A 20,425-nucleotide genomic window follows, 5' to 3' on the forward strand; every position below is an offset into this window, starting at 1 on the left:
CTCTTTCTGGCCAGGCTGATGGATGCTTCCCTGCCCACTCCAGATACTCCAAACCTCTAGACATGTGAAGCCTATTAGCCAGGTCTTGCTACCTGTGGAATGTCCTCTTTGGGACTCTTGGGCCAGAGCTGGGTACCCCTGCCCTGTCCCCAGCTGCCGGAAGCCCTCACCGACAGCAGGATGTGGAGTTCATTGGCTGTGGGGTTCTGCATCATGAAACACTGCAACATGTGGTCCAGGGCCTCCATGGTCTGGTAGTACAGTCTCTGCATAAGAGAGGAGGTCAGCCAGCTCCTGTGGGGATGACGCCCCAACACTGCTGCAGTACCCAGGGGCACCCACTCTCCGCATGTGTTCAGGCTGGGTTCCTACAACTGACAGAGCTCATTACTCTGTTTGCCAAGAGGGCTTGCCACACAGGTATGGATACCGGTTAGAAAAGCCTTGGGAACCCACCCATGCCTTCAGGACAATTCAGTCCCAGCAGTGCTGGCTCCATAGACACGTAGACATGTGACCAGGGCTGTCTTGCCCCAGGATCCCAGGGTTAAAGGGATGTTATTACTGAAGTAATTTTTCCTCCTGAAGCTCTTAGCAAATTTTAATTTTATTGTTTATTTAGCATGCGTGTAAGCGTGCATATGTGTGCATGCATGCATGCAGGCAGGCAGCAGCATGTGTGTGGAAACCAGAGGGCAACTTTCAGCAGTTTGTTCTTTCTTACTATGGATTATGGGATCAAACTCAGGCCATAGAAGTTGAGTGACTTCTATGTAGTAGTCATCCCCACTGGTCCTCTTAAAAGGTTTTAAAAAGGACCTGGATAAATACCTTTCCCTGGTCCTCAAAAGATATGGCTGATCGTTCACGTAAGGACCTTCAACAGTGTTTACCACTGGCACGTTCAGGGAAGGGTGGGGCGGTCACAGAAGTGCCCAGTCAGACTCTCATGAGTCCATTAGGAACTCTGGCCGTTTGCTATTTGGTGACCTGCGGAGATGGCTCCATTTCTTAGGTCAACGTTCCTGCACAGAGGTGACAGGCAGCCAGTCCCAAGTGATAGGACAGGAGACGTAATGAGTAGCATCAAACAGGAGACTGGGTCAATGCTATTAGTTCCCAATGTGGACACCAGTCCTTGGTTGTATTTTCTGCAGCATCAAGTAGTCTTCCAGTCACCAGTTGCTTTGTAAGATGTAGAGACAGAAACGACTCTATCACCACCTTTTCCCAAAGGGCCCACCTGTCCACACAGCTTCATGGCCATATAATACATGTAAGGCCCTTGGGTAGGGTTCAGATCTTGGCATCTCACTAGATTCTTTTCTTCTGAGCTGTGTACCCCTTGCTCCCAAGTAACTGTGGGAAGGGTACACAGACAGCCTGGTGGTGCCTTTGTTCCACAAAGTGGGGCTTACTTCACAAAACTGACCTGCCCTTTGCTACTGACATACCTGGTCGCGACTATGCCTGGCAATCTCATGCGCCCTCTGGTGGTAGCCATGAGACATGGCAGGTATCTTTTCTGCAAGGCTTGCTAGTATTGAAGGGGCTGGACCAGGTGAGACCTGAATAGTAGTGACCCAGGCAGGCAGGTAGGTGTGGTGAAACAGAGCCCACCTTCAGGGAAGGTGACTCCCTAAGCCACCTTAGTGTGGTAGGACAAGTTCCTGCAGTATCAGGGAACACATTCCTTTGAGAGAGCCATCTCCCCTCTTCTGTGAATTCCTTGGGTTGGTTGGCATGGGGCTTGGAGAGAGGGAAACACAGTGGTGACTTCTTTGCCTATGCTACATGGACCTTGTGTCAGCAAGGAGGCTATGTGTACCATTACATGTAGAGTTCCTGAGCAGGCGCACCCTAGGTAAGCTACCTGCCTTAGTAATCATGGCCCAAAGTGATCATGGACCGTGTCCCAGGGAGGCAAATGGAGACCCAGAGCCTTTAGGCAACTACCCAGGGCCTCCACTCTGCCTGCGGAGTGGCCAGCGTTGGCTCTCCATTCAGCCACACACAGTGGACTGAGCCTGATGTCCTGCCAGAGTCTCCCGGGCTTAAGTGCAGGCCGCACCTGGATGTTGATGTTGGGTGGTTCCGTGAGGAGGCAGGCCTGCTTCTCCAGGTCATCCAGCTGAGGCAGGGTAAAGATGCTGCGGAAGCAGGTGGAGAGGAGGCGGGGTTTCCTGTTCACATCCATGGGCGGCCTCAGCGCACTGTTGGGAGGGTAAAGGACCCTGAGGGCCTGGGATTGTGAAGGCCGAGTTCAGGGTTCAGGAGTCCCCTGTCGTCTGCTTCTGACAATGCAGCCTTTTGCTGCCTCTACTTCTGTCTTTTGTTTATTTTTTTGTCTATGTACATGGGTGTGTTGACTGCATGTACACACATGTGAAGATGTCGGATCCCCTGGAAAAGGAGTTACAGACAGTTGTGAGCTGCCATGTGGGTGCTGGAAATGGAACCTGGGTCCTCTGGAAGAGCAGCCAGTGCTCTTAACTGCTGAGTCATTTCTCCAGCCCCAGCCTTCCCAGTCTCCTACTCATGAACGCAAGCACACACTAGCTAAGGGCCTGCTGAGGTGCCATCCCTGTAGCAATGTACCTGCAGGGCTCACTGACTGACTGACTCATCCATGCAGGATTTCCTCAACAGTCGCCTTTCAGACATCCGCAGGCCATGCCCTGGACTCTAGCAGAGCACCAGGCTTATAGGAACAGTCTACGAAGCAATACCCTACCAACTGTCAATCAACTTCCTTCAGCCAGCGCTGGGGCTCCTACCATGAAGACGTTACACACAGTCTCCCTGTCTCGCTTCCTGCTTCCGTCTCTTTCAGCACTTTTCTCAGTCCCGTGTGGTGTATGTATCCCATCTCAGGGCCATGTTTGGAAAACAGAGGTGTTTGCTGCTGGCTTCCGGCTGTGTCCCCAGACACCATGCAGGGCCTAGCAGTGACTGTGCGGCAGGCAGATAGGAAGTGAAGGCTAGCACCTGGGAAATGCAGTCAGAGTGGATAGCCACCCAGCTCCACATGCCACCCTGCCAAAGGTCATGTGGATCGCCTGCTATGGTCTGTGAGTAGGCAGCTGTGAGCCCCCTGGTCTATAATCTCCTTCGTGGTCTGTGGATGGAGAGATAAACTGGGTCCTGCATCTCTGGCTCTCTAGATCCAGCTTCACTCCTTTTCCCTGGGGCTTGGCTGGATCTAGATGCTTGGCCTACTTGAGTATTGGTGAGGGGGGTTGTCTCTGTGGAGTGGCTGTGCTCAGACTAAATGCTCTCTGTGACCTGCAGTGGCTTAACTGCTCTGCCTTGCAGGGCCTTGATGCCTGACTTCCTTCTACCTTGTCCTGCTAGCAGCCTGGGCAGGGAGTTGGCAGTCATCACAGACTGCAACCTACCAGAGGCTGGAGACAATATGGATGGCCTGCTGGCGGATGCTGGTGACCAGTGTGTCTTGCGGCTCTTTCTCCATCAGTGTCTGTAAGTTCACGGGAGAAGGTGCAGAGGCTAGCAGACCCCACCTCTGACACCAAGTCTTATTACCACTCCATGCAACCTGGGTGATGCTGCTGCTTGTCTTTAGCCACCTTGCAGTGAGATCTGGTCCATCCTTATAGAGCCAGCGTGGTCTCTGGTGCAAGACAGGTCAGGTCTGAGCCCTGAATACTGAGTCCTAGCTGCCCGGCCCTGGACTAGCTCTAAGCTGCTCTGCCTCTTTCTTCCTTAGAAATCATTCCACTTTTCTGTTTGATCTCAGGCAGGGGACAGGACCCAACCTGTTTTGATCAATGGCCCTTTGCTCCTGACACTACTGCCCAGCTTCTTGTGCATTTCTCAATATCCCAAAGAATCTACATGGGTACCCAAAATCCGAAGTGATTGGTCTGGGACCCAAGCCAAGAAATTAAGCAGAATGGAGTGTGTCGGCCTTTCTGGGTCTCAATGGCACTGCCTGTACTGTGGCCATACCCGGTCTGCTCAGGGTTCCAGCAAGACCCAACTAACTCGGGGTATATGGAGTATTTCCTGTGTTTGCCCTTTCCCAGGTCTGAGGGAGGAGGCTCCCTGTATCTAAGAAAGCTGCTGGTCTGAGAGAGGAAGCTCTGCCTAGGAGGGCTGCTCTGAGGGGCAGGCTTCCTGTGCACATACCATCAGACACTCCAGGAGCTCACTAGTCTGGGAGAACTCGTAGCTGTGGGCACCTTCGTTCCGGCTGATGGCTCCCACCAGCATCGTGATAGCAGTAAGGAAGCTTTGCTTCAGGGTCTCATCCTGTGTAGGTCAGGCCCCAGGGGACAGATCAGGCTGAGAGCCAAGGAGCTTGTGGGAGAAAGCAAGAAGCGAGGCCGAGGCCACCATCTTCAGGCACACTTGAGTCAGGGTGAGAGGGGTGTGGTGGGGACCACCGGGCTGGGAGCTGGTGGGTAGGGCCTTCCTTAGGAAGGAGCGCATGATCTTGGTTTAAGCATGTGAATTCTGTGAGCCTGGCCAAAATGTGAGAGGGGCCTGTGAGGGTTTCTGGAGTGTGGTACCTACAGCCTGGATGGGCAAGACTTATCCTGGCTATCACAAGCCAGGCTATGGTGCTCCTCGGAGAAAGGCATCACCCTGGCCTCTTAGGATCCAGCCCTCCCCCATGTGAAAATCCAGTATTTGCATTGTAAGAAGTGGGGGAATGGGGTTCTTATCAGACCAGAGGAAATTTCAGGGTAATAAAGGCACAGGGGCAATGCACAGCACAGGAGGTTTGGTGGGAGGGCAGGGGACTTGGGCAAAGGCTAAAGATGGCTGGCCCTAGGCTTCCCTGAGTTCATGATCGGGGCAGGGCAGAGCCGGAGTCCTAGCTCTGTCCTGGGGAAGGTGCAGGACTGGGGTGATGGTGAGCAAGGCAACCTGTACCCAGGAGCTGAAGTGGAAGTAGAAGATCATCCTGGATAAGATGTTGTCCACCCAGGGCAGGATGTGGTTCTTGGCCCAGGCTGCCATCTGGCCGTAGGAGAGGAGGATGGTGCTGCTGGCCCACTTCCACCGAAGGTCCTCAGTGTTCTGGCCGTGGAGCTGGGTAGGAGTGGATTTGGGGTTGGGTCTTGCCCACTGTCTACTTGGGGAGTGGTGAGAAGGGGGTACCCCGATCCCAGCAAGGTGGGGGAAGGGAGTGTCCAGAGGGTCTTTGTTCACCAAATGAGAACAGCAGAAGTGAAATTAGATTTTCAGGGAGTTAGGCTGATTATACCAGGACATCAAAGGCATTGTACTAGGCTCCATTGGAACTGGAAGAGTTGAGGCCTCTCCCGTGATAGTCTTTCCCTACAGCCCAGCACCCTGATGGGCACACCACACACTTATGGGCTGCCGGGGGGGGGGGGGCTGGAAAGATCATGCTTCCATCCAGGCAGACAGTAATGGGCAAAGTGGAATTTCCTGCTTGACTGTGGCCCAGAGTCATCTCTCCTCTCAGATGTCACCACGGTACTAGCGTGGTGACATTGCAAAAACAGTGACAGGTACCCACGGAGAGTCTGAGGCATGCACTTCAGTTCTGCCACTTGCCAGATGTGAAGAGCCAGCGGAGCCTCCTCTAGGTTGCAGGGTTAACCATGAACAGACCTGCAAGAGCATGAAGAACCTCCCCAACCCAAAATTCCTTTGGAGAGGTTCCCAGGCACTGTCTTCCAGGGGGAGTCACGTAGGGTGCAGTAAGGTGGCACAGAATGGAGCCCCCTCCAGTGTGCACAAGCAATTCTCAGGCCAAGAGTCTCACCTTTTAGATAAATCTTTGCCTCAGTGGCAACCATAATCCTAGAGTGGTTGCTATGTTTCCCTTCATGCAGTGTAGGATTTGATGTCCGCCCCTACTCCACCCCCCCACCCCCCCCACCACCCTAGGAACCCTGAGTTGATACCTTCAGGGAAAAGTTCTGCAGGCTCCTCTTGAAGGGTGTGCTCCGTCCAAACTGTTCTAAGATAGCCCAGGCATCATCCAAGTGGTTTACTGCAACCAGTCCCACTGTGAGAGCAATGCCCTGTGGGCAGAGTCCCCCCTGAGTCTGTGATCTGGATCCTGTAATTCCCCACTCCACCAGCAGGGGGCAGGAACTCACACACAATTGAGGACCTGCAGCTCAGAGCCCAGACACCCAGGAGGTGGGTGGAGTTGGGGGTGGGAAGAGGAAGAAAGGGAGCTTTGGGGTTGGTTGTCTCTCGTGCCAGCTCAGCTCTGGGCAGACATGCTCAGGATAGGAGTGAAGATGTATGAGATGCGAGAGATGCGATTGGGGCTTAGTTCGTCAGAGTTCATGCTGTGATCAGCCCTCAGGACATGACCAGGATCAGGCCTCAGTGTGTTTTCATGTTCAGGTCTCAGACTGTGAGGAGCCCTAGGGCTCAGTGTGTGGCCAGGAGGAGGGCTCAGATTCTGACTGGAGAACCACGATATGAGAGTTATAAGGACTCAGTATGCGCACAGACTCAGGAGGTCTCGGTGTCAGCGTCAGGAGCAAGGTTCAGCGTGTGGTGGGACTAGGGGCTCAGCGTGTGACCTTCAGGGCTCGCTATGGGAGCAGGATTAACAGTCGGTGTGCATTCGAGGATCAGGGTTCATTGTGAAACCAGGGAAGGGGCTCATTCTGTGACCAGGGACAAGGCTGAGTATGAACAGGGTCAGGGCTCAGTGTGAGATAGGACCATGGTTCAGTGTGTGATAAGGATCAGAGCTCTGTGTGACGGAAACCAGGGATTGGTAGGTGACCAGCACAACTCAGTTTACTGAGCCCTTACCTCCCCAAACCCCTGCTTTGACCCTCACCTCCCCCTGCCTGGGGCCTCCCTTCCCCCCTTTGGGGCCTCACCTCCCTTTGCTTGGCCCACTGGTGAGATGTCTCCAAGAGGGTTGTGAGATGCGTCCTGACGGTGGTGCTGTTCTCCTCAGCTTGAAGGATTAGCCCGTAGTAGGTGAACAGGAAGGCCTGGTGGGATTCAACATCCTGTCCTGAGTGGGACCCACCTGACCTGAGCGCCTATGACCAAGTTCCCCAGGTTTCCTTACTCTGAGGCCACCCTTCCCATCTTGCCCGAGGAAGGCCTAAACCCCAGCCTGTGGTGAGGAAGGGAGGTGCTTCTAGTCCAGCTGCCCAGGCCTCGTTCCTTCTCCCTTTGTTCAAGGGCCCTGCTTGTCTGTGACAGATCCCATGGGCCTGTGTGGTGAATAGGCTGGGGCCCTTGGGAACAGTGTGTGTGTGGGGGGCTACCTTGTCCGGGGTTTGCTCTTGCTGTGTTCTGCCAGACTTGGTGATGGCCCACAGCAACTCCTTGGACCACACATCTGTGTTCAGGAACGGCACCGACTTTCTGGCCATCTGTGAGGCGAGGCAGGCAGGGCTTGGAGGCACTTTCCCAGAGCCGGAAAGCCCTGGCTTCATTAGCCCCTCCTCCTTCCTCTAAGTTTTCAGCACTTTGGCTTGTTGGATGGATCTCAGAGATGGAGAACATGTTTCTCAAGGTACCCCCCAGCTGTGTTCAGGATATCTGAACCCTGGGAGGCTGCAGTGTGGTATCCAGCCATGTTCCCAGCCTGGGCTGAGGGCCCAGCATCAGTGAAAGTGGCCCTGAGACAGGGTGGGCCTCATAGACAGGGTTGAGTCTGCTTCTCAGTGTGTTTCCAGTGCCTGGCATGGTGCCAGCCTGTGGCAGACGCTCGACTGTTTCTTAATGAAATGAGGGATCAATGCAATGACCCTTCTAAATGCAGGATTCTGGAAGGTTCCATCGTAGCTCAGTAGGATGACTGTAATTATGTCTAATAGACCTTCATTTCCAACACTCCCAGATGCCGTAAGTCAATGAGCCTGAGGTTTTTGTTCCTAATATTCTTCTGGTGTTAGGGACACACCTTAACACTCAACTCTTAGAAAATATTGATAAACGGTCAAAGTCGTTTGTTTGAAACATGTAAGCTAAGTTGAGAGATACAGTTGAGAGTACGATGTCCCCGGCCTCTCTTTTTGGAACAGTAATGTCGATTCTGTGGCACTGCGTGTTGGAAGTATGTCGTTTTCTTCTTGATTTTACAGGGTACAATTAAGGGATTACCTTGAGTCCCCGAAAGAGACTGAACTGTGGACCTTTCAGCAGTGTTGAGACCGTGGAGAGCTATGAGGACTTTTAGAGTTGGATTAAATGCATTTTGTTCTGATACGGCTACAAGCCCGTGGGGACCAGGAATGGAATGTGGTGGCTTGAAGGATAATGGCCCCCATAGTCTCATATATTGGAGTATGTGGTCCCTAGTTGGTGGAACTATTTAGGGAGGATTAAGAGGTATTGGAGGAGGTGTGTCTCTGGGGGTGAGCTTTGATGTTTCAGAAACCTACAACATTTCCAGTTTACTCTCTGTCTCCTGCTTACGGACTAGATGTGAGCCCTCACCTACTTCTCTGGCACCATGCCTGCCTGCCTGCCTGCTGCCATGCTCCTCATCGTGATAGTCCTGGACCTTCTGAAGCTGTGAGCCAGCCCCTAATTACATGTTTTCTTTTATAAGTTGCCTTGGTCCCAGTGTCTTTTCACAGCAACAGAAGAGTAACTACGGCAACTTACAAAAGGGAACATGCTGATGAAGGAGGTCTAAGCTCAACCTGGCTGATATTAAAGAAATGGAAATTAGAAGCCCAGAGAATGGCTCAGTGGCTAAGGGAGCTTACCAGGCAAGCTTGAGGACCTGAGCCCGAATCCCCAGAACCACCTTAAACCCTGCCTCCAACCCAACCCAACCCAACCCAACCCAAGAACCACAAACAAATCAAGCACTGTTGCGTCTGTAATCCTAGCAACATGACTATCCTATAAAGAATATTTAAAAGAAATGGAAATTAATACTTAACTTGGTCCAAGACTGCAAAAAGACTAGATTCATAATATTATTTCCATCAACTGAGGACCACAGACAATGTCCCATTAAGTTGAAATGGAGCTGGGAGAGTTCTATTGCTGCTGTCATAGGGTCTTTGCTCCTAGGTTTTGTGTGTGTGTGTGTGTGTGTGTGTGTGTGTGTGTGTGTGTTTGTATGTCAATTGGTGATGCTGGAACAGGCATATGTGCCACCAGTCTTGTCAAACTTGACACACACAATTATGGTGTGGTGTGTACTCCTTGATCATGATAAATGACTCCCTTGCTGGCTTATGCATCCACTCCTTTGATCATTATTTGAGTATATTTCCTGCATGGAATATATATATATATATATATATATGTATATATATATATATATATCCCTCACTCTGCACTCTGCAACAGTGTCAGCAGGCAGCAGCCCCATACAGCTTGTGAGTACCATCTCTTACTTTCATCAAGGCTCTGTTTGCACAGCCCTGAAAATGCCCAGCAGATCTGCAACACAAAAGAAGTGTTCTTTGGTAGCAGGGTGATTGAATGGACAGCTTTTCATATGTGTATGTGTGAACATTTTGGCAGCACCAATTAAAAAACAATATTGACACAAATTAAAACCCAAGATAAATTTGTTTAAGCAACTAAACTTCTAGGGATTTATCATAAAAAAAGTTCTAAATGAGAGAAACCGTGAACCCAAGGGGGAGTGTCTTGCAAGGCAGATGACCATCTTAAAGCGCCCCCTGTAGGTAGGATTGTTTGTCATTTCCCTAGTCTTAGTCTTCCATCCCTGAGTTGGAGACTGCTCTCATCAGATGGCAGAACCTGATAAAAGCTTGCTTGCCCTGGCTGGGCCCTGCTCTTGGTCTGTTCCCTGCTTTCTAGGATACAGGGCAGATGCCAGGTTGATCCCAGAGTACTGTGACTACTGGGAAGCCTCCAGGTTACCCAGAAGCAGCGGGCTGTGTGTGTGTGTGTGTGTGTGTGTGTGTGTGTGTGTGTGGCGGGGGTCCTGTCTTTTCACCCAGTCCCTTCTGTCTGCTCACTGATGAGTACGGGAGCCTCTTGTCTGCAATGTGAATGTCAAAACTCTGAAAATGAAACATTCTTCTCCCGATAGCTCTGCAGTCTCCTGTGTGTGTGGCCCAGACTGACCCAAGCTGATGTGGCATGGATTGCAGGACTTGTGCCTACCTGTCTCGGCAGCACAGGTGGGGGTGGGGAGGTGGGGGGTGGGTCAGTGTTTCTGTCTGTGCATGCTCTCTACACCCTGTTCAGAGCATCCAGGGACTATATAAGGCAGGCATTACTTCACTTAGAAAAATCAGAATATTTGAAACTTTGAAGCCTATCTATTCCCAATGGATATATATTGTATTATATATAGTATATATGTATAATATGTTATATAACACACATATATGCATGTAACTCCTGTGTATGTAACACATATATGTATGTAACATATATGTGCATATCTACGTATATAATATATATATACAACACACACACACACACAGACACACACACACAGGCCACAGAGATGGCTTAGTGGTTAAGATCACTGGCTGCCCTCCTAGAGGAACTGAGCTTAGTTCCCAGCACCCACTTGGTGGCTCACAACCATGTGTAACTCCCGTTCCAGGAGATCCATTCCCGCTTTCTGCAGGCACTGCACACACATGGCACACACACATACACAACTTGAGGGAGTCAGTTCTTGCCTTCATGTGGGTGCTGAGATTGAACTCAGGTCATCAGGGTTGGTGTAAGCTCTTGGAGCTTTGTTACCGTTTAAAACCTTCAGGCGTAGTTAACGTACAGTGATGTTCACAGCATTGAGGGCAAGAGACTTGCGCACACTCTAGAACTGCGAGCTTCATGTATCTTCTAGCTCCTGGAATCTGCGCAGAGCTCCCGAGACTCACCACCAGCACGACCCTCTCTGATTATAAGTTGGTGTCGACTTTTCTGGAATTGTCTGTAGAGCCTGTCAGTGTGTGCTTTTTTTTTTTTTTTTTTTTTTAACTGAGTATCTCCGATATCCATCCAACCTGCTGCCTGCATCAAACTTCATTTTATTTTTTAATATGGAATGTTTTTAAAAAATTGGTTTGTGTTTGGGAGGCTTCCCCTTGTCTGGCTTCCTAAGGCGGACATCGGGTTGTGGGTTCAAATCTCTAGCTCTGCCAGCTCTACTTGTCTCCAGTTTGAGGTTAGCGCAAGGATGGCTGCTTGGCGCTTTTTGCAGGGGTGTGTAAGAGTCCACAGAACAACTCCCCAGGATTCTTCAGGGTCACACAACTCCATCGGATTCGTCCAGGTAGAACTGGGCGTTTTCTCTGCTGGAAGCAAATCTCAGGAAAACCCTAACAAGCCAACTGCTGTCTTGACTAGACAGGCCAGACCTCGCCTGCTCTTGGTCACTGACAGCTGACTGGTGACACCTATCGCGTGAGGACCGGGTGCTTCAGTCACCGCTCCCCAGGACTGGAGGTGGATTTCAGACCCGCTTTCTTGGGTCCATTTGCTAGGCAGCTAATGAACAAATTTGTTAACTCTTGCAAGCATGTCGTTCAGCGACTGGGCTTGGCTGGGCTTGGAACGGGACGGTTCCACGCTGCCGTTCTCTCAAGGACTACTGAGACCTTCAGCTTCTTGCTTCAGTGCTGACATCTGCGTTTTGCAAGCAATCCTTTAACACTGAGAGTGTTAGTGTGGCTGACAATTATTCTGTGCTGGAAGAGACACCCCCCCTCTTAATCAGTACCGTGACCCCTTGTGATGAACTTTGCTTTCATTTCTTTGTATTTGCTGTGTGGACCAGGCTGCTCTCACACTTAGGGCACTTCTCCTGCCTCTGCGTCGAGGGCATTTTTTTTCCTCCTTTCTACTTATTTTGGGCTTAGTTCGTTCTCCCTCGGTAGCTTCTGACAATGAAGTTTCATATCCTTACTAATATATAAAAAAACTTTTTTGTACCTCAGGATGTTCAAATACATTTTCATTAACACTCACTTAAAATATTAAAAATATTTTTCTAATTTTTCCCTCGGATGTCTTTTTCCCTACATTTCGCTGTGAAGTGACTTGTTTAATCTCCAAGCATTTGGAGTGTTTTCAGATATATTGTGCAACACTGACCTCTAATTTAACTTTTGGTCCTAGAAGTCTTCTGTTTGGTTTTAGTCCTCTTAAATTGGTTGGATGTTGATACACAGCCAGCGTGTAGCAGGAGAGGCTAGTCCTGTTCATTGTAGCGAGAATGAGAATCGCCGCCAATCACATGAATGTGGCTAGTGATGCCTCTGGTCCTCCAGTCTTCTGTTTGGTTTTAGTCCTCTTAAATTGGTTGGATGTTGATACACAGCCAGTGTGTAGCAGGAGAGGCTAGTCCTGTTCATTGTAGCGAGAATGAGAATCGCCGCCAATCACATGAATGTGGCTAGTGATGCCTCTGGTCCTCCAGTCCGCAGTGACTTATTTCTTGTTACTCTGTTTCATCTCTCCAACCCATTCCTGCTTCTCTGCTTGTTGCCTGCCACAGTGCTGACACCCATCACTAAGTAGGGCCCCTTGGGTTCCACACTAGACAAGACTTTCACAACTTTCACCTCTCAACCCACTTCACAGATGAGCAAACTAAGCAACAGAGAGGCAAAGGAAGTCAGTCCAGGGCACAATTGTGAGTAGTTGACCTTGGACTGCAAACCAGTACAAGCCTCTCACTTGGGAGAAGGTCAGAGGTGGGCCTGCCATGAGACTGCTTCTGGGGTTCTCAAATCTTCAGTCCACCCAAGCTTGTCTCCCTTCTTCCCAGGTCTTAACTCTGGCCCCTGTGTCTTTTCTAGTCCCCCATGTTGAGTGGCAGGAACTTGTCTGTGTTGGGCATCTACTCTGTGCCAAGTGTCTGAAGACCAAGATCAAATCCTGGCTCCCCTGGTGACCTTGGTCAAGCCACCTCCTGCCCCTATGCTGTGTGCTTATCTGTAAGTGGAGATTCTCTGTCTACCCTCCTGCTGTCTGTATTCCCCCCTCCAGTTTCTTCATTCTCTCCACCTTTCCTGTTTCCCTTTTCCTCAAAGGCCACGACAGGGGCTCCGGTGTAAGCTTGCTGTCTCACTTGCTGAGGTCCCTCAGAAATTCTGGGGTGATGGGTTCCCTCTGTACCTGGGAAAGCAAATCTTTCCAGCTTGCTCTGTCTTCTTCCTTGAGAAGCTCCTCTGTGGGAAAAGAGGGTAGGCTACAGGCCAGGTCTTGTACATTCCCCAGACCCCATCTGCTCCTGCCTGGTGGAACCCACAGGGATATGGTAGGGCAGCCTCCAGTGGAAGAACATGATCTGGAATGGGGATCAGGGTCTAGAGAGCTGGGCTGGAGTCCTAGTACTGCCTGCACCCCATTGTCCAGGCAAGCTGTTTGCCTTCTTTGGACCTTGTTCCCCACTGGAGGGGCCCTTTGAAGCATGTTTTTTTGGAACATGCTGTGGTCTCTTCAGGTATGGAAAAGTCAGGCTGCAAAGGGACACTGGGTGGGGCTGAAGGCCTTTTGGGAAGATTAGGAATTCTACCATGTAAGGAGGGCTTGCTCTGGGCATCCCTCTGCATTGAAAGCCCCTCCCCCCCCCAGCCTGTCAATTTGCAAAAGGGTGGGGGAGGCTGAGTTAAGCCAGATCCTGCCTGGTCTCAGGCTTGAGCACAAACTTTCCCGAATATCTTTGGACCTCCCCCTTCTTCTTCCTGCCTCACCTTGTTGGCTGCTGACCTGCAGCTCCCAAGGCCTGACTAGACGTGGCTTATACTGCCTGCCCCCTATTGGAAGCCCTCTATAGCAGCCTTCTGGCAAGCTGGCCCTATCACAGCCAGCGCCTTCTCGATTGGGCATTTTAAAGGATAGCACAAGCATGTGAAAAGAGTGAATGAATGAAGTGAAAGAATGAAGTAGGCAGAAAGCCCAGGGTCTGAAGTAAGGCAATCTCCATGACCCTGGCTATCAAAGCTACTTCTTTGAGCTGGGATTCTCATCTGCCTTGTGTGTCCAAGGGAGAGCAATGCCAGTATAGGGAGGTGTCAGGGCAGAGTGACAATCTCATCTCACGGGTCTGTGCCAACTCCTGGATCAACAACAATGTGACTCTATCAGACAGTGGCACAGAGGTCCTTTCCCCTTCCATGGGAAGGTCTGTAGAATGGCCAGGGCTACTGAGAGCTTGTGAGGCTTGGAGCTCAGAGCTGTTGAGAGGGCTGGTTGGACTGTGGGGGCTTAGGGCTTCAGCCTACATGACCCATGTGTAACTATAGCCATGGGAGAGGGTGGTCCCAGAGGCCATTCATGGCCTCCTTCTATTGCCTGTCTCTTGATCCATGCTATGGCGGCACATACCTTGAGATATTAGGACTCCCATCACATACAACAGGCTGCGGTGTGGGAAGACACCCGTCAGGAGCTCCGTCTCCAAGTGCTTGGCCACTGCCGGCCATGAGTGCCGACAGACGGCCAGCAACACATTGCTGGCTGCATCTTGATATATATCATTCAGTTCCTGGGTGGGGGAAGAAGGGTGGTGGTCAAGGTGGGTGGGGACAGACGGAACAGGGCGAGAGTGGCATGTACCAAGCTGGGTAACTCCATATGTACTGCCTTTACTAAGCCTCTTTTGGGTAGAAGACAGGCTAAGGGAACCTGAGATGGGCTGCCTCCTGATGCTGGGCTTTCTAGAGCTCAGAACACAAGTGCTGTCTTTGCTCCCCAGCCTTTGCTACCACTCTGTTCCTGCCTGGAGCGCCAATCCCTCTTGCTTCAGTCAAATCCATGTCCATTTGTAAGCCCCCTCCCCAGCCTGCTTTCAGGACACCCATTCATAGGGCCTCAAGCTAACTGTCATCTGTCCCATGGAGCCCAGGCAGCTTAGTACATCAATCACCAACCCCCACCCCTAATTCTTTGTCACCATGAGTTCTGAGCAGAACCCACATTTCCACCTTAAGACCTCAGCCTGGGCAGAGCCCACATTTCCACCTTAAGACCTCAGCCTGGACAGCCATTGTTTATAAAGCTCCACAGCAGAGTCCAGTCAAGCAGCTCCCCATCTGCCAGCATGAGGGTCATCTCCAGACAGCTAGGAGCCCAGTGCCTGCAGCTCAGCCGGGTGCCATGTGCTTCTCAGCGGCTGTGCTATGTTTTGCCAAACCTGTTCCCACCCACTCAGGGTGCTGTCGGGTGGGGTTGGAGAGAGGTGGATCCAGCAGGGTACAGCTGCCTGCTCAAATCTAATGGTTTGGCAGCATCAGTAGGGGTAGATGTCTGAGGCCCCTCCCCCTCCTGCTCTCCCTGTGATGCAGGAAAATTGTCATATGAAATCCATCTAGCACTTACAGCCTATTATAGGCACGGTTGTTAGGGCCTCTTGTTAACACACTGGATTGAATCTGATTTTGCAATTAAAAACAAACAAGCAAACAAACAAAAACCCACCCACCCCAAAACATCACAGAAGTCCCTCATCTAAAACTATATTTAGGAGATTAAAAAGAGGGAGGAGCAACAGAAATCACGTTCTGAAAGCCAGGAACTGAAGGACAAGGGAACTGAAAACCTAAGGCTATGCCAGCCGCAGGGAGCACTGAGATCTGGACCCCTTACTTAGCACCAACCCCTGCATCTGGAGGGACCGGTGGCCTCACCTCCCTAACCTTTGGAACTACAGTGGCAGTGATGGAGCCGGAGGGCAAGCCACACTGGGCAGAGCTCTGGGCATGACAGGGAGGAAAACCACACAACCTGCTACAACCCAGTACAACCCAGAAACAACTGACTGGAGAAAGCTAGAGGCTGGACATACATCAGGCCGAGGGAATCCGCTCAGTTGATACAGTACTCACTGTGGAATGTGCAAGGACCTGAGTTCAAGTCACAGGACCCATATAAAAGCAGGGTATGGCGATGCATGTTTGTACTCCTTGTGCTGTGGAGGCAGGGAAGGGTGGGTCCTGATGGCTATCCAGCCTTTCATAATCTGTGAGCTCCATGTCCCAGAGAGGGACAATGTCTCAGGAAACAGTGTCCTCCTGAGGCATGTCACATGAGGGATCTGTGGCCTCCACGTGCATGGGTACATGGGTGCACACACACATGGCCACTACGAACTTGTACTCACGCTAAACAAAACGTGAAAGCTGACTGATGTCACTGGAACAAGAAGAGGAGGTGACCTCCCTGGATGCTATAAGTAGTGCACGCTTGTTTTTGTCCATGCTCACAGCCCCCTCTTCACACACGGGAGAGCACAAGACCTAGAATTCTCTTACACGTCCTAGCTTGCTCTCTGTTGCTAAACACCATGGCCAAAGCCCTTGGGGAGGAAAGGGTTAATTTCACCTCGTAGGTTACAACCCACCACCTCATAGCAAAAGCCAAAGCAGGAACTCAAGGCAAGAGCTTGAAGCAGAAACTGGAAGAGTACTGCTTACTGGCTCTCTCCTAGTTTCACAGTCAGCTACCTTATTTTTCTAGCCCAGGCTCAGTTGCCTAGGGATGGTACTGCCCCAAGTGGGCTAGGCCTTCCTCCACCAACAGATAAGCACGAAGCCCAGACTGATAGAGGCAGCTTCTTAGTTGATAGAAGTTGCCTCTTCCCAGATGTGTCAGGTTAACAGCAGGGATGAACCATCACATTCCCCAAGGCAGGCTGCAGAAATCCCTGACTTTCTCTGCCTGTGAGTCTTGGAGCAGGTCAGAGACCTTCAGACCTGCCCTCTCCCATGGTGGGTCACATGACCTCCTTATTCCAGGGAGTTGCTGCCCTATGCCCTGGAGGGAGGAATGTTGCTCACAGCGGTAGGAAGCACCTGAGCACATAGCCCTTGATTGAATCCCCCTAGCCAGGTCATTTACAGGCATTAGAGTCTGCACAGGAACCAGAAAGGTCAGGGTTCAGAGATTCCTTGACTGCTCAACCCCGAGAAGTTTCTGGAAACTGGGAGTACCTGAAGAGGGCAGGGACGTTCCCTTTCTTCCCCACACATCCTTCTGAGCACATTTTCATCTGTATGCTTTGCAACAACTGAATATGCTTGAGAGTCTTCCCCTGAGTTCCCTTAGCTGCTTGAGATACTTAAGTGAAGACAGGGAGGTGGTTGTGGGCGTCCTGGTCTGTGGTTGTTGGTCAGGGGAATGGCTATGATGGCTGGTGCGGTGACAGTGTCTAAAGGGGGCAGGCAGCCTGGGGACTGAGTCCAGCCTGCTGAGGTGGAGGCCACCAACAGGGAGAGTGTCAGAGCCTCCTTGGTTTGGGGGATGCCCTGCTGGTGCCCACAGCCTCAGAGCTCTGGGTGTTGGAACCACCCACACACCTCCAAGGTCATGGGCTCCTGCAGCACCTGAGGTGGGAAAGTGAAGACAAGATGCTGGTTTCCCCTAACACCCAGATGGGGAATGAAGGAGGACGACTCTGTGAACAAAATCAAGATCTCTTGAAAATTAGACTTCTGAAGAGGTGACACGTTAGAGTCTGCCAGTGTGTGACTGTGAATGAGAAGTGTCACAGTGATGGGGAGGGAGGGGCGGCGGTGGGGTTTTATTCCACAGAGGAAGAGAGAGGAGCAGCAGGACTCCCGAGAGAGGTGACAGAGAAAGACAAGCTGTACAGGGAACAGGAATAAAACTAAGCCCCAGCCCTGGCTCCCCCGCAGCCCCAGACTGGGGTGGGATGGGGTGAGGGCAAAGCCTCATTTACATGTGTTATAAAATCAGAGAAATAAAGATCAGGAGGGGTGTTGGAGGCTGGGGAGAAGGCTCAACAGTTAAGACACATACTGTTCTTGCTGAGGACCCAAGTTCAGTTCCCAGCGTTCATGTTGGGCAGCTCACAGTCTCCTGCAACTCTAGCTTTAGGGATCCTCTTTGGGTGCTTGCACACACACACACACACACACACACACACACACACACACACAATTTAAAAATGAAAATGAATCTTTACAAATTCTTAGTGTGCACATGTGTACAGCACGTGGGCACACGTGGGCACACGTGCCTAGGTATGCATGTAGGGGTCAGAGGACAGTTTTGTGGAGCTGGCTTTCTGTTATCGTCTCTATGTGGGTTCCAGGAATACAACTCAGATCTCTAGGTTTGCATCAAGCCATCTCACCAGACCAGTTTTGTTTATTCTATTTTACTGTTAAAAAAAAAAGCTTTTATATTTTCCACCCCCTCTGTCTAATATTATTTACAAGTTGTTCTTTTTGCTTAGATTTTCATCTCTTGTTCTCTCCTTCTTCCTCACCTTCTTCCTTTTCCCCTTTCCTGTCCCCTTATTTCATTTTATATATATGAGTGCACTGTAGCTGTCTTCAGGCACAGATCCCATTACAGATGGTTGTGAGCCACTATGTGGTTGCTGGGAATTGAACTCAGGACCTCTGGAAGAGCAGTCAGTGCCCTTAACTGCGGAGCCATCTCTTCAACCCTATTTCATTTATTATTATTATTACTACTACTATTAGTATTATATACACACATTATTGCTTATTTTAACCATTGTACCTTGACAGCTTACTCTACCTACATCATTTTTGCCATTTTCTTTTCTGCGGTTACTGGTGGCATAGCAGTTAGCTTTAACTGAGTTTAATTATGTTTCATTATCTGCTTTGGTTTGGTATAGCTGTTGTTATAGTAGTTCGTTTTCTCTTCTCTGAGTGGTGCTTGGGAATTAACCCTCAAAAAGAAAGGCTAGGAAGACTCCAGAAAAAAGTTGGAAGAAGCAAATACCTCAATAGATGAGCAAACCACACAGCTCAGGAACACAAGACACACGAAAAAGCAAGGCAGTGTCACTCCTGCAAACGACCATGACTCTTCAGCTACCAAGTCAAAGATATGGGGAGGGCTGATATGCCAATGTAGTAATAAAATGATACGAAGTGACAGTAAAGTGGATTGAAACTAGCAGATAAAGAAGTAGAAAGACGGGCTGGTAAGATGGCTCAGTGGGTAACAGCACTGACTGCTCTTCCAAAGGTCCTGAGTTCAAATCCCAGCAACCACATGGTGGCTCAAAACCACCCGTAATGGGATCTGACTCCCTCTTCTGGTGCTTCTGAAGACAGCTACAGTGTACTTATGTATAATAATAAATAAATCTTTGGGCTGGAGCAAAGGGACCAGGGACTGAACGAGTGGGGCCAACCAGAGAGAGCAGAAGTCCTAAAAATTGCTACACTGTACTCATATACATAAAATAAAATTGAAAGAAAAAGTAGAAAGACACCACAGAACCTGGGCAGGAGAGCCAGCAACACCGAGGAGTTCCATAAGAAAACTGAATATCTGAGAACGACCAACAGAACAACAGTTGCACAGAAATGCTGGAAATGAAGCACTCAGTGTGTCAAACAGAGAACGTTGGATATGAAGAACCACCAATATGGGAGGCCAAGTCAGAAAAAGAAAATTAGGAATTTAACATGAGGTTGAGATTTTTTTCTTTGAGACAGGGTTTCTCTGTATAACAGAGCCCTGGATGTCCTGGAATTCACTCTATAGACCAGGCTGGTGTTAAACTCACAAATATCTGGCAGCCTCTGCCTCTGAGTGCTGGGATTAAAGGCATGTGCCTGTGGAAGAGATCTTATATTCAGAGACCAATAAAAGAACCAATTAGCATAGTCATAAGTTGTGGAAATTCTGAGGGATAACTACAAAACCAAATATAAGAGCCAATGGGGAAAGGGGCTAGAATATAAATGGAAGGCCCAGGAAACCTATTCAGTGAGAAGTATCGTGGAAAACATCCAAAGCAAGGGAGAGAGGCCATCCGAGAACAGGAGTAATTTAGAACCCCAAACAGACATGCCCAGGGAAGACTCACTCAGTGCTGTCATAGATAAAAAGCCAGGACTATGGAACAAAGACACTGGGCTGAATATTCAAAAAGAAAATGTTAACTCAAAGTCCATCTGATTAGACTGACACCAAACTTCAGGGCAGAAGCTGCAAGCCCTCTTCAAGAGGAATTAGTGTATAACCCAGATGTCACACTCACCAACCTTTCCTTAAAAATTAATGGAGAAATAAAGACTACTGAGAACCAGAGAAAGAAAGCTACAGAGTTTCCTCCAAAACAAACCCCACGGAGAGTTTACAGGACAAGTCAGTCTGTGCATGAAAACCTGAAATAAATGCATTGCACTTCATCAGAGCATAACAGAACAAAACTAGAAATTAAACATCAAGAGAAACTACAGAGACCATACAAACATACGTTTGGCTAAATGGTATACTGTAGATGTGAGGTGCTGAAGAAATTAAAAAAAAGATTCCTAGAAATCAAATGAAAATGGAAACATAGCTTCCCAGGAATGCAGAAAGGTGGTTCTAAGGTTGTCCATGGGCAAGTACTTACATTAAAACATCATCACCATCATCACCACCACCACCATCATCATCTTCTTCTTCTTCCTCCATCACAACTACCACCGCCAACACTACCACCAAAAAGAGAACTAACTCAAAAAGTTCAATGATGTATCTC

At 49.9% G+C, this 20,425-nt stretch overlaps 1 protein-coding gene across 2 annotated transcripts in view; it reads right to left on the reverse strand.

Moving 5' to 3' along the window:
* Positions 1 to 1,115: 1,115 nt before the first annotated feature.
* The window catches only part of Mroh5 (maestro heat-like repeat family member 5), a 52,736-nt gene continuing 33,426 nt past the window's right edge, over positions 1,116 to 20,425 (reverse strand). The window contains exons 3-11 of one of the 2 annotated variants that reach the window (NM_001033365.3): positions 14,272 to 14,431; positions 13,060 to 13,112; positions 6,849 to 6,965; positions 5,904 to 6,023; positions 5,509 to 5,607; positions 4,900 to 5,058; positions 4,150 to 4,272; positions 3,399 to 3,478; positions 1,116 to 2,213 (exon numbers count right to left, since the gene is read on the reverse strand). In NM_001033365.3, coding sequence (NP_001028537.1) covers positions 1,886 to 2,213; positions 3,399 to 3,478; positions 4,150 to 4,272; positions 4,900 to 5,058; positions 5,509 to 5,607; positions 5,904 to 6,023; positions 6,849 to 6,965; positions 13,060 to 13,112; positions 14,272 to 14,431 — 1,239 coding nt within the window. In that variant the 3' untranslated portion in view covers positions 1,116 to 1,885. Of the gene's footprint in view, positions 2,214 to 3,398; positions 3,479 to 4,149; positions 4,273 to 4,899; positions 5,059 to 5,508; positions 5,608 to 5,903; positions 6,024 to 6,848; positions 6,966 to 7,247; positions 7,356 to 13,059; positions 13,113 to 14,271; positions 14,432 to 20,425 lie in introns of both variants that reach the window. The other variant, NM_001368162.1, reaches the window with a different exon arrangement.

The sequence above is a fragment of the Mus musculus genome, chromosome 15 (genome assembly GCF_000001635.26).
Source record: "Mus musculus strain C57BL/6J chromosome 15, GRCm38.p6 C57BL/6J".
NCBI classification, from domain to species: Eukaryota; Metazoa; Chordata; class Mammalia; order Rodentia; family Muridae; genus Mus; species Mus musculus.